Source organism: Megascapheus bottae, chromosome 23 (genome assembly GCF_031878675.1).
Source record: "Megascapheus bottae isolate mThoBot1 chromosome 23, mThoBot2.hap1, whole genome shotgun sequence".
Lineage (NCBI taxonomy): Eukaryota > Metazoa > Chordata > Mammalia > Rodentia > Geomyidae > Megascapheus > Megascapheus bottae.
The window spans coordinates 24,676,719-24,690,817 of record NC_143531.1 but is presented as its reverse complement, the minus strand read 5'-3'; the positions used below and the strand labels follow the sequence as shown (position 1 = coordinate 24,690,817).

The 14,099-nt window shown below is 37.3% G+C and overlaps 1 protein-coding gene across 2 annotated transcripts in view; it reads right to left on the bottom strand.

Annotated features, from left to right (window-relative positions):
* The window catches only part of Slc10a7 (solute carrier family 10 member 7), a 137,925-nt gene that overhangs the window by 91,793 nt on the left and 32,033 nt on the right, over positions 1–14,099 (bottom strand). Inside the window, exon 5 of one of the 2 annotated variants that reach the window (XM_090356873.1) lies at positions 4,204–4,242. The exons of the other annotated variant lie outside the window; for it this stretch is intronic. Coding sequence (XP_090212999.1) covers positions 4,204–4,242 — 39 coding nt within the window. The remainder of the gene's footprint in view (positions 1–4,203; positions 4,243–14,099) is intronic. 2 annotated transcript variants of the gene reach the window in all.

Sequence of the window (14,099 nt, the reverse complement as noted above, 5' to 3'; positions counted from 1 at the left end):
CTTCTTAGGAGGTCTTTTACAAACAAACAGGTTCACAATAACTTCTATTTATTTATTTTTGCCCCAAAGGGTATAGGAGCAAATACCTTTCTAGTTTGGGAATGATGACATTTTTTAAAAATTAATAAAAATAAAAATGAAAGTACATGGCATTTGTTAAAGGGTAATAAAATAACTCCAGTCAATTGGCTAGTTCTACACCAGTAGATTTCTTTAAATAGTAATGAAATCATTGCTTCAGAAAAAAATCCATCATTATTTTTTAAAAAAATTTGCCTCAGCCTCCACAAAAAATTAGATTTGTAAGTTGCTGGTCATTCCTATAATTAAATCTACGTCAGAAATTTGCAAGAAAAATGGTCTGTGTGACTAATGCATTTACTTGCTACACAAGTCCTGTCAGATAGCATGCCGAATTAGGCTGCAAAAATGGGAGGCAAAGATTCTATACAGTTCTATTAAGTAACAAACTCATTTCCAATGTGTAGGCATTGTGCTTCTGACAAAACTTTGTTTTAAATACAAATCCACAATAGTGGTCACAGGGTTTTCTACGTCAAGCAAGCCATGTTTCATGTTTTCAACTCCACTGACATGTTTGGTGCTTTTGCATGTGCAAACTGAATTCATCTATCATTACCAGTTCAGCTTCATTTTTTTTAATTTTTCTGCAACAATCAGTTCTTAAAATCACTAAGTTTTAATTAGACTTGGGACATTACTAATCTGGCCATAAATACATACAGTTCATAGTTGGTGAAACTACATACCTGAATTCAGTGAGAATGACCTCAAAAAACCTCCCATGTCCAACAAAATCTTTCATTTACAGTTTTACAGTAATCTGAAGTAAGTATCTGTTTTTGTATTTATACACACACACACACACACACACACACACACACACACACACACAAAAGGAATGGTCACTCATAGAAAATAAGCACTGAATCAGCATACATTAGAGTTTCTAAGGCTGTCAGATGTAACCAATTTTTTCCTTTAATGGAAGTCCATAGTTACATTTTTTGAAAAACCTGCAGTTTGGACTAACTAGATCTAAACTATAGCTGAAATCTGCCACATCATACAAGCACTTGCAATAGATTATCCCAATTAATCTTCTTCATAGTTCTATAGTTTAGATGCTATCATTACTCTATTTCATATTCATGAAGACTATCTTGTTAGAATGGTATTCAATTAAGGATTCAAACCCAAAAATCTTAACTCCAAAAAAGATACCATGATACATAGGTATAAGCATTAAGAATAAAAATTGGTTATCCTTATGTTTTTCAATTAAAATATTCATAAGTAAGTATAACAACATCCCCGAGGAATCTGTAAAAGAAGTCCTTGTCTAATTCAAACTCAACCATAACTGCTCCCAAGATTACATTATCATCTCACTGACTGAGATTTACTTGTTTTTCAAACCCTGGAAGACAGACAGTTCTAGACTCCTCAACTGCAGAAAGTGCTAGCTGCCTTTTGTCTATTCTCCTTTGCTTCCTTAGTAACAGAAATCTCATTTTAGCTCTGGCAGCATCATTTCCTAACCTTTTCTGTAGCTACATATGACCATATGATAAGTTCTATAATATGATATTGGTGCAAGTATGGTCCTGGAATTCCAAAAAATGTGATTTAGCTTTTAAGGAACTCTTATATTCTTTCCCCAAACTTAACTTTACTATTCAAATGTTCTGGCTAGAATTCCAGCAGCTGTCTGGGACCAGGAGGTGAACTTGAGGAAGGATGCTGAATTTTATAGCAAGAGACAGAAATCATCAAGTCACTATATATGTGAGCAGCCTCCGTCTGGATTATATATAAAATAGAGAAATAAACTTTTTTCTTTATAAGTGATTATTGTTACTTGTGTGTGTGTGGTTGAGGGTGAGGTTTTGTTATAGAATCTGAACCTAATTCTAATGGTACAGTCAGTTCATAACCCAACATTGGTGGTATCAATGTGGAAAAGTAAAGATTAGGAATAGAAATACTTTTTACATCAGTGGAGCAAGGCACGTCTGATCACAGTTTTCATTCCCAAACTCTCTTTGGTAATTTTCAACTTTAGGAAAGAACAAAGGGGAGGAAGGAATGGAAAGGGAAATAGGAAAAGACATGGGTGCCTCTCAGTCACTGCTCATGCTGTTCCTCTCCGGTTCAACTGCTGCCTAAGTCCTCCCATGTATCAGGGCGTGGCTCAGAAGTCCCTGCTGTCAGCTGGTCATGTTGACTTCTACCTCTCCTGCAGTAGGTCACTTCCAGGGACCAGTAAGGACTACCTCCTATTTCTCTGCACCCTTCATGGCTAATAGAAAACTATCCATGCTAGGCAGGAGGTGAGGGAATACTTTTGATTGATTAACTGAACTAAAGCTAAACAGAAAAGAAAAGAAAAGAAAAGAGAGGAAAAGACAAAAGAGTGAGAATGCACAACCAAGAAGGGGAGGCACTAAAGAACATGAGGAAGAACGCCTGGGTTGGACGAAGGGTGTGCATCAGTAGCAGACCTCTAGATTAGCATAGGCAAGGCCCCGGGTTCCAACCCCAGTGACCTCGGCACAAAAGTCTTCAACAATCAGAACAAATTCTAACTACCTTCAATGACATGGTTCTCCAATAAAGAGCTTGTATACTATTTTAGTCACTTGGATAATTACCTCAGTTTTGTATTTCAAGAGTTAAGAGGCTCAATTAAAGAAGTCATTGTAGTAGATACATGTGGTTTTAAACTGTACAAAGCATGGACTTTCAGCAGAATCATATTTTATAGATATTAGTCTGTTAAGCTATCTGGACAATATAAGAATAATCCTGAAGTTCATGAAATAATAACTGAACAAAATACCATGAAACTAAGTAACCCGAGAGATTATTTTAAAATAGATTTTAATGCTTCTATTCTAAACCAAAAAGAAAAACAAATGGCAACCTCGGTAAACCTGGGATATACTCTAAACATATGTTTTACAGGAAGCTGCATCATTAAAAGTTCTGTAAGATGACAGCCATTAAAAGCTGGAAAGCACTTTTGTGGACTCAACACTGAGCAATAGTATGCTTAAAAGCCTTAATACATTTAAATACATATACTATAGTAATAGGGGGCAATATAAAGAACATTTTAAACATACATAATTGAAATTTTATCTGCACGTGGATCAGTTTGTACCCCACTGGCTTTATTCTCATTTATAAATCACTAAATTACACAATACTTAATGATTTATATGTCAAAAATATACTATTCTAATTTGGTGTCATGAACTTAGCAAACTTTTAGGATAAAAATAACATTAACAGAAAAGAATTAATTTCTCATTCATTCAAAATACAAATCATGTGTTTGTGATATCACATTTATGTAAAAGTAATGATTAAAAACTCTAACATTCTTATTTGGTTATTTGAAATTGTATAGGGAAGGGGGAAAACAAGATGAGGGGTGGGGGTGAGGGGGAGGGAAATGGGGACCAAGACATGAGAAAGGGTATCAATGTATGTGAATTAATGCACCTTCTATCTGGCGAATATAATGTAACCCTTCTATCAATTACAATAAAAAATATATGAAAAAACTCTAACATTCTTACATTGGTTTTCTTATAAAGGCTGAATTGCTTTTGAATCGGTTTACATATAATTTATAGTATAAACTTTTAAAAACACCACACTTCCTTGCAAATTACTCATTAACTATATTTCTAGATCAATATTTTTTAAAGATTTCTTACAGTTATAAAAGATAGTAGTTTCTTTAACAGTGAAATGTACAAAATAAATAGTATGTCAACACGAATATTAGCTTCCCTTTCTGGCAATCTGGGTCAGGTTACCTTTTCCAAATCCTTAGTCCCATGATACAAAATAATAATAATCTAAAAGACCTCATTAAATGATCAATACATTGACAAAACCTCTATAAGGAGATGCATAGTGTTTTAATTGATTGCTTGACTCTATTAAATGTAATATTAAACCCAAGCCTCCAAACTATGCCAGAGAACATTTGAACATTTTCTGTAGTCGGACAGTTTTCCAAAAGAGGTGATTCCAGGTACATGAAAATATTCATGAACTTTTACATTTTAACCAAAGAGTTAAAAAAAAAAAGAACTTTTATAAACTCTTGCATCCAAATATCACAGCGAAAGTTAGAATGGACAAAGTTAAATGATCTTTACTTACCAAAAAACTTCCAAAGGCTGAATTAAATATCGCAGCAGCCTAGAGAGAAAATAAATGGAAGAAAAACTCACTGAGAGTAAATAAATAAGCACAGAAAGAACAAAGATTATCATTCTTCCTCCCTTTCCCCACTATCCAAAAACCTTAAGACATCATCAGCCTTACAGAGAAAAGTTGGTCACTGCTTTACAAAAATTGCCAGTAGCCTGGAGTTTACTAGAACAGATGAGGTGCAGCCTAGGAAGTCATAAATAACAGGTTTCTGTGAAGGCTCCAGGCTTTGCCATGAGGTTCTGTCTGACAGGCCCCAAAGAATCATCACCAACACTAAGTCAAAACCTTGTTGGTATCGATTTTGCTGCTAGACCTAGAACAATCAGAGGCTGATTTATTCACCTAAAAAAATTCATATGATTGAGAGGAAGGAAAAGAGAATTGCCAAACAAACATGAATTGCTCCCATCAGTGAGCGTGAGTCCTGTGAACTCTAACAAACCAGGTGAGAGCCGAGGTTTCTATAGGACACACTTTAGCAAGCTAACCAAGCAGTTAGGATCAAAAGACCTACTGCCATTCCAGTGTTTCTAAGGTGGAAACAACAACCAAGAGAAACTTCTATCTGACACTAGAAAAGAAAAGAAGGAATATTTGACTTTGTGCTTACCTAACTATCGATGAAAATACAGAGCAGATATAATACAGATGTGAACTTTAAATCAATCACCACATTCCAGGCTACACACCTCACAGTCCTCACAGCTTCTCATAATACCCAAAAGCATAGATTAAAAAAAAAAGTATCAATCCAATTTGATGCAAGAAGAGAGAAAGAAGAAAGAAAAGGCAAAAGGAGGAGTAGAAATCCTCTATTTACAGAATTGAATTAATCATCGTGGACGTGCGGAGCCATGCTGCTGTAGAATGGAGGATGTCAGTTTCTTAAGTTTGAATAAAGTCCAAGCCAGGCTAAGAGCTCTAGCTGAGCAGCTTTCTGCTCAGAAGAGGATGTAGTAATGAGAGTGAATGTGTAATGAGATCCCTGGCTCCAGAGAGCTTGGCTTTCCTCTTCCAGTTCATCATTAATTCAAAGCTTTGATAATTTCATTAGATTTCTCCTTTGCTGGCCCTATCAATAAAAGATGGCACTGGACCCCAGCTCCTGTGTGACATAAACATGAGCGCAGGCACAGACCAGGGAAACCTTTGCTTTCCAACTGGGACTCTGGCATCTGGTGTTCTGTGTGGTACTGGGAACAGTGAGAGAAACGGATTCAACTAAATAAAACATTACAGATGACAACTGTAAATGGTAGCAACATATTTAACACATCTTCCTAGAATTCTGTGGTGAATGCTTTTAGGAAAGCTGTATGTACGTGGGAGGGGATAAAAGAGCAGAACTACTAAATGAGTCGTGGAGAGGTCAACAGCAATGTCTGTCTTCCTTTAAAAAAAAAAAAAACAACTTTCTTCCCAATCCTCTTGTATGTTTCTTCTTAGTGCTCAAAATGGATACCTCCTTTTTAGTAAAGGAATGAGGACTCCCCTTCTGAAACCTTCCCCTCCAAATTCGCTTCCTTCTGCGCTACTCACAAACATTATACTAGATTTAAATAGGTTCAGATGTCAAGGTATTAATTGCTTCTCCTAAAGGCAAATTGTCACGCTTACACACTGTCCCTTTCCTTAGTCCAATTGTAAGGACTGTCTTTTACGGGAGTGGGCTGTGCCCCTTACCTCCTGACCTACTGCTGGTTCTAGCAGTGAGATAGCTTAGTTTAAGTATCCTAGGTGCTGCAGGTCAACTCATTCTTAGTTGTTTCCTGAGCATGGTGGAAGGCTTCAGGTCCCTTGGCTTACGTTCATCCTCTCATGGAACAAGCTGACAGTTTTTGGTGAAATGGCTGATTATGATTCTGAGTGCATTCAGACACTGAATCAAGGACCTTGTGCTCAATAGCAGCAGACAACTATGCCCATTATTTATTTGGAGAAACCAAATGAGTTTAATAATGATGTGTCTGTTTCTTTATAACTTACTTGTTAAAAAGGTAATAAAAAAAATAGCTGGAGGAGATGCTGGTAGCTCATGCCTATAATCCTAGCTACTCAGGAGGCTGAGGTCTGAGGATTGCAGCTCAAAGCCAGGCAAGGGCAGTAAAGTAATTGAGAGTCTTATCTCCAATTAATAACCAGAAAACCCCAAGTGGAGCTAAGACTGACTCAAGTAATAGAGCTCTCGCCTTAAGTGGAAAAAAGCTCAGAGACCACACCTTTGTCCTGAGATCAAGCCCCAAGACTGGACAAAATAAATAGCTCAGTATATATGACTAAGGTCTGTAATCTTAGTTAGTCAGGAGGCTGAGATCTGAGGATTGAGGTTTGAAGCCTGACTGTAAGACTGTCTGTAAGACTCTTATCTCTAACCATCACAAAAACAAATATGGAGCTGTGGCTTAAGTGGTAGAGCCCTGGACTTGAGAACAAAAAGGTTCATGGACAAGCACTCAGGCTTTGTGTTCAAGTTCAGGATCAGCATACACACACGTGTGCACAGCAAGTAAGCGCACTCACTTGCAGGACACACATACACACACACACACATACACACAATTTTAAAAAGTAAAAATGGTTAAGAAATTTAAAACTGTAAAAACAGTAAAGGCAATCATTTCTATTGTGGTATGTCTCAAAATAGTATGAAGTTCTACTTCAATGATGTGTGAAACCCACGCTGTCCTGCAGCTTGGTACACTGCACCTGTACTATGCCCTTGAGCTAAATAAATAGGTCTAGTCCCTTTTGAAGATGTATTCCAAATACATGAACACTCCTGGATCTCACTCAAGTCTTCTCTTATGATATCATATCAAAAAATTCCTAATACTGGTCTTATTCCTTTCTTTATGAGTCTGGTAAATAAAAAAGAACATTCAGCATTTACAACAAGTATAAATGACCCTTCCCACCACTGTGACACAATACCTGAGATAAGACACTTAACAGAAGAAAAGCTGCATTGACACTGAGGTTTCAGAGCCATCAGTTGGCTCTGGGGCTTGGAGGCCTGTAGCAGGGCAAAAACTTCATGGTAGGGAGCTGCTCAGTGCTCAGTCAGGGAGGCCAGGCTCAGAAAGGGACAGGAGCCATGGAAACAAATGCCCAACTTCTTTTTCAGGTCAATTTGATGCCTGAGACAAAACCCCAGATCAACCGTACCAGTGGAAGAGAAGCTTACCATGAAATACTGTCACGGAGGGAAAAAGATGAGTTTGGGCAAGAGTACCCTCACCTAGCGGTGAAAATAAGGTGATGGGGGACCTGCAGGATTAGTTCCTCTTACTACCCTCCCCATTCTTGTTCCTGCCTAGAGTAATCCAAGCTATCCTGCATCTGTAGAGCAAGGCAGGGGCAGCCACTCCAACATCCTGACAAATACCAGCATCATCAACCTCCAGGCACCTTGGTATAAGAGAAATAAGACCTTGATTGTTGATGCCACTCGTAGTTTGCTTTTCTATTACTTGCAGCCTAACTGACACAATCAAGTTCCTGACAGGAGAGAAAAATCAAGGCCTATCTGGGCAGATTGCATAAGTACAGTGCTTCTTCTCAGATATAAATGCAAGTCGGCACATCAAGTTTTCTTTTGCATAGTCCCTGGCTCCCACTGCCTACGGCATCATGGCAAAATAAGGACGAGAAAGCTGACGATTGGCCGGCCATAAAGATTAGAGACCAGAGATAGGTGGCTTTACCCTGGCTGCGTTCCACAAGTATGTGCATTCAGCCTCTGATCAAGCAGGCCTGATTCACAGAAAGAATTAACTTTAATGTTTCTTTCCTCTGTAAGCATAAGTTCGGTCTAGAAAGCACATAAAGAGGAAAAAGACGGGTTGAATTCTAATCCTTGACCCCCATTCATTCAAATGTGGGACCACCATACATTTTTCATTTGTAAGGTGTTTTTAGATCCTGATACAAAGGTTTGAAAAAAATAGAAGCAAAGTTATTTGTTTTGCAAACTATACTATTTGTATTAGCAACTTGGTAGCTGGTTTTACTACTAACTACTTACCACCAGTTTTCATCTCACAATGAGTTACACACTTGCAGATGAAGTATTATTGAATTAGGCATCAGAAAGGGAAATGTAAAGGCTAGTAATTAAAATATGAGTTTAGACACTGAGCTCATCATAAAAGAAGGAATTGTCATTTGATCTCATTGATGTGTATCAGTGGACTTTTTAGCAGTGATGACCGATAAAGTACAACAATGCTTTTGAAATGATTACTATGTCTTCTCAACAAAGAAGACATATATATTCAGCCTATGGTAAGCTTAATGAGGCATTCGCCAATTTATAGAAAGACTAACTTTAAAACACTTTAGTTATTTGTTGTAAAACATTACAGGAATTAAAAGAATTATATGTAAGTATATTTATAATATGCTATATATCTTTCACTTAAATGTTTGACATCCCACTGCTTTTCTAAGACTAAGTTACATTTCTTGCTGATTTTTACAAGTCCATTTCATGATACCTAGGTGGAAAGAAAACTATTTAATACCTTTAATCTTGGGGTAGATGGGGTTGCTATTGTTGTCTCCAACTATTTATCTCAATTCAGGCAAGGAAAAAATATATATTCAAGTTACTGTGTCTGGGTGCTAAATTGAATCAGGTGTCCTCTCCTGGTAAGAAAATTAAGTTGCTTTTGTGCAAGAGTGTTTTAATGAGAACAGAGCCAGCCGACAGTGATAAATGGCAAATGATGCCGGAGAGAGCATGTAAGTGGGACAATATGTGCATGTTACAGTCTTGCAGCCTATTTTTCACTGACTATTCTGAATGACTTCGCTGTTTCTTAAGGGGCCTATTAATCTCAAATTTAGTTATTACACAACGTTTATTTGAACATATATTCTGCAATGATGACAGTTAATAAAGGAAATCTTTCACAAGCTGTATTTTTACATATTGTTCCAACTGCAGCCCCACTCACTCTTCTGATGCTCTTGAAATAATCGACATTGTGCTGTGACTTTTTTTTAAAGGCACATATATTCAGATTCTTTTCTAAGCACATAGGGACTCTTAAATAACTGTTAAAATGCATACAAAAAATCAGAGCACAAAAATGGCACAAAAGGAAGATGACATTTCAACTATTTGACAAAAATCGTTTAATGTGGTCAAAGGCAAACCAGCCACCTTTTAACACTTTTAAAGCTCTGGTGCCTAATAGGTAATCTACATTTTCACTATATGCACAGCGCAAGAGAAGGAAAGCAAAATCAATTTCCTTGAGGTGCAAAAAGAATCAAATAACACAGTGGCTCTGCTTTTCTCTTTGGTATGCTTTTTGTCCCCCCCTCCCAACTCCCCACCCCAAAAGCTTGTACTTGAAGTAGTGGAGAATCTATATTTCTTACTTCTAGAAGCTCAGTAAGCTCAGAAGAATTACTTTTAAATTTTCCTTTAAAAAATCAGTACATCCATTCAGACTGTGCTTCTGGCTCAATGAGAAATCTTACATTCAGTGAAACTGTTTTATAATAACAAAACCAACTGATATTAATAGGAGCTACTTAGACTAGTTCAAGACTTTCATGTTCCCTTTGTCATGGAGATGAAGACTGAATCACTTGCCTTGGATTTCATCTTCCTGAAATCTGTCTTCAAAGGTGTTCAATTTCAATGGAATCAGAATGTTCAAGTGGAAGGGATCTTTAGATATGATGACAATCTCTTTATAATCAAGAAACAAAACTTCTGAGAGGCAAAAAGGTCTTTTCTAAGGTCATGTTGGTTGCAGCAAAGCCAGGGCAGACGTCATCTCTATACAATGCCTGCACCCCCTGTTCCCCCGCTAGTCACAGAGTGTATTCCATACATTCAACAGACATTCACAGATACATGACTGAAGGAAAAGGCAGATATCCACATACTAATCTTAGCTGTTATATTCTGAATATTTTTTCTCTTTCTGCTTTCCCTTGATCGTCAGGGATTTTGTACTGACTTTATGTCTTACAGGAAAAACATCATACAATAAGTGTTAGATATTAGGTATAATGAGAACTTGAATCTCTCTTCAGATTTTAGACAAACCTAGAGTAATATTGTGCACAAAATTAGGTGCTCAATCAATGTCTCACTGAAAACTGAATGAATTCAGGACAACACCAGGAAGAAACTACCTAAAGAATCATCACTATACAAGCATAGATGGAATAAAGAAATTCTCTTCTAATTATGTACTCATTTAACAAAAATTTATGAAGCAAATTAGTAAGCCGCTTGGCTTGGAAGAGAAAAACAAATAGCATGGAATACCCAGTAACAGTCTAAGGCTGGAAGACAGACATCACATTAGCTGAACACAAGATCAATGACTGGTATCAAAGAATTACAGCAGCCTAGCAATTAACTACTAAAATGTCCGTTAGACTGGGCGTTTTCAGTATCTCTTTGTGATATACAACTAGCACTTCTCTGATCAATTAATGGAAGTTCTGTTTAATGCCAACACATGAACCTTACTCTCAACACACCAAGATAGTAGTGGGGCCAGAAATCCCCCTCACACTTTGTTTAGAAATGCATCCACAAAATGGAAGTGACAAGCTCTGTCAAAGCAACTCAGGTTTCTTACATACTTGAGATTCTAGCTACCTCGCTCGTGTTATTTTTGCTCTTTCCCATCCATTAGGTCTGGGAATCTCAGAGCTTCTTAAGAGGGCCATGGATCAATCCCTCAGCAATAACTCTCTCATCAGCTTTTCATTAGCAATAAAATAGCTTTCCTCCCATCTTCTGGGAAATAATTTACCAAAGAGTCACAGCACTGCACTGGGTTTCTCCAGACCATCAAATCAAGGTATTTTCCTCAAAAAGGATGACAATGACCTTACTAACAATTAGTGCCCACCAGTCCCATTCCTGTGTCCACAGAATCTGAGGCTGAACAATCACACTTTTAGAGTTTTAGACTTAAAATCTATGGGTTAAATCACGTTTGTCACTGCTAAATTCTTCCCTTCCCTGATTTGACTTTGCGTGTGAGATTGTTTGCTCATGTTAGATCCCCTGAGAAATTTTAAAAGAGCTGTGGTATTGCCATTACGAGTAGTAAGCTAGTAAACGTTGAACAACTGGCTCTTGGGATGAAGCAGCAACAGCAGTTTGTGCTATCTTGGTTTTGGCCATCAGTGGAAATGCCTACCCTGGCAGTTCCCAGCTACAAACTTGATGTCACCGTCCACCACGATGGTGTCATTCCAAAAGTATGAAAAATTTGAAAAAAGGAATAAATTAAACACAACTCAAGCACAGGAAAGCAGCATAAAAAGCAGACACTACTGAAATAAGTAACAGAAAAACCAAAATAATCAAAGAAATAAAAAGCCAGTTCTCTGGAAAATGAGTAGTCAAATGACACACTTCTAGAAGAAGGTTGGTGATGACTTTTCTGCAAAAATTCACAGTCCTGGTTTTTGGTGGTGATTCCGTGTGTGTAATCAAGTAGTGGGGCTAGAATTCAGGACCACACAATCTTGACTGGATTTTTTTTATCTCAACGCTGGTGCTCCACCACTTGGGCTCTACTTCTGGCTTTTTGATGACTAAATAGAAAAGGGGGAAGAGGGGAGGAAGGGAGGAAGAGAGGAAGGGAGAGAGCATGAGAGAGGGAGACATTTTTCTATCTGGGGCTAGCTTCAAACCTTACATAAATATTTGTATTTTCCAAAATTAATCATACAATATAATTTAAACAGTGCATTTTGCTGCCCATAAATTAAGCTACTCTCTTGACTTTTTAACTACCAAACTGATGTTTTGAATCTGTAAAAATGTTGAAGCCAGTAAACAATGTCACATATATTAATCATTACAGCTTATAGACATATTTTGTAGGGAGGTGGGTCCTTTCTGATGAAGTAATTCCTTTCAACAGTAACAATGTGGCTACATAAATACTCTAAGACCTCATCCAATATTCAAAATAAAGCCCAATATGTGAGGCACACATTTATCCCAGCCACTGAGGAGTCAAAAACAGGAGGATCATTGTCCCGGGTTGACCAGGGCAAAAGCATAAAGCCCAATCTAAAAAACAAACCAAAAAAAAAAAAAAGCAAAAAGACTAGATATCTGGCTTAAGTGGAAGAGGGCATGTTTAGTACAAGCTAATGTGTCCAATAAAATAAAAAATACTTTCTAAACAGAATAATTTTTAAATGAAGCGCCTATGGAGACTGATGAAATCTTATTTTTGAAAAAATTTTTTGATAGTGTTATAAAAATAACAGCTGCAGAGGCAACGCTAAGTAATTCAGTTATCTCATAATTATCTTAGAAAGAGCACATTGATTTTCACACCTACAAAGCAACACTTGATTCTTCTTTAAGTCCAAAAATTAATAAACACATATCATCTGAATATTGCTAAGTGAACAAGCAAGCACAATTTTACCATTTAAATTTTCATATTTTTCAAAAAGGTAAATAACTCTAGTTTTCAGCAATGTCTATGAAAAGTTGATTCTTTTTATTAAAAAAAGTTACTTGAGTTTAAGTGATCCTTCCTTCCTCCCTTTATCAGTTGCCATTGAATACCTTGAATTTCCTTTAAAAACAAAAACAAAAAACAAAAAACAACAAAAAAAACTTTTGGTCCTAAGTTTTTAGAGTGCAGAGTACAGCTAACTTTGCATGTACTATACAATTATAGCTGAGGTCTAAAAAACAGTTCTAAAGTGTTATACTTAGCAAAACGTGAATTTTCTACTCGTAACAAAGTGATACAGAGAGCTGGGGTTGGGGTTCAAGTGGAAGAGTGCTTCCAAGGCCTTGAGCTCAAACCCAGTACCATCAAAAATAATAAATACAATAGAGCTTGGCATTGGTGACTCACAACTCCTAACTACTCAGGAGGTTGAGATCTGAGTATTGTGATTTAATGCTAGCCTGGGGAAAAAATAGTCCATGAGACATATTTCAATAAACGACCAAAAAAGCCAGAACTGGAGCTGTGGCGCAAGTGATAGAGTACAGGCACAATAAATGCAATACAAAACTGCAAGAAGTACTAGGACATCATCCCATTTTTTTAAAAAAAATTTACAAATAAAACTGGACAGCAAACCAGGACAGGAAGTAACTAGTTGAGGATCACAGGACACCTGACAGTGGCTGAGCTCTCAAACCCTCTTGTTTTCCAGGCCGTTAATCTCAATTTGACTATATAGGTAATAGATACATATGAATATAAAAAAATACCCACTGGCACACTAAAAGGTAAAACTAGTTAGCACACAGTGAAGCACTAAATATCGACTTCAGGTTTTTACGAAGGATATCCTTCTGTAGGTGATGGAAGGTATAGTAACTTAGTGGGCCGTGCAATAGCCAAGGCACCATAACTAATGGACTGCCAAGAGATGATTTAACAAAGAGGCCCAGCTGAACATTGGGGTGTAAGTAATAATGACAACCTGAGGCTTTTCTTGGTCAAATGTTTTATATCTGGAAGTGACTTTCTCTTACAACAACCAAAAAAAATGAGGCCTGAGAAGATATGCTCGGAAGGTTTCAGTATGACAGTAGCCAAAATGTTCTTACACAAGTTCAGAATCAACAAGACTGAAAAAAAAGAAAGGGGGGAGGGGAAAGCCTTAGAAATCTTGTCCCCAGGTCCTTCTGCAGGGGCCACTTCTTACATGCCTGGGGACCTGGTGACAACAGGCAGTACTGCTCCTGGTCTCTGTAATGCAGAGACCCAGGGAATAATGCCCCTGGATTGTACTCTATAAACTATGACCAACAGAGATGGGGAGGATAAAAGTACTTATTAAGTTTCTGTATGATATTATGAGGACCCCCT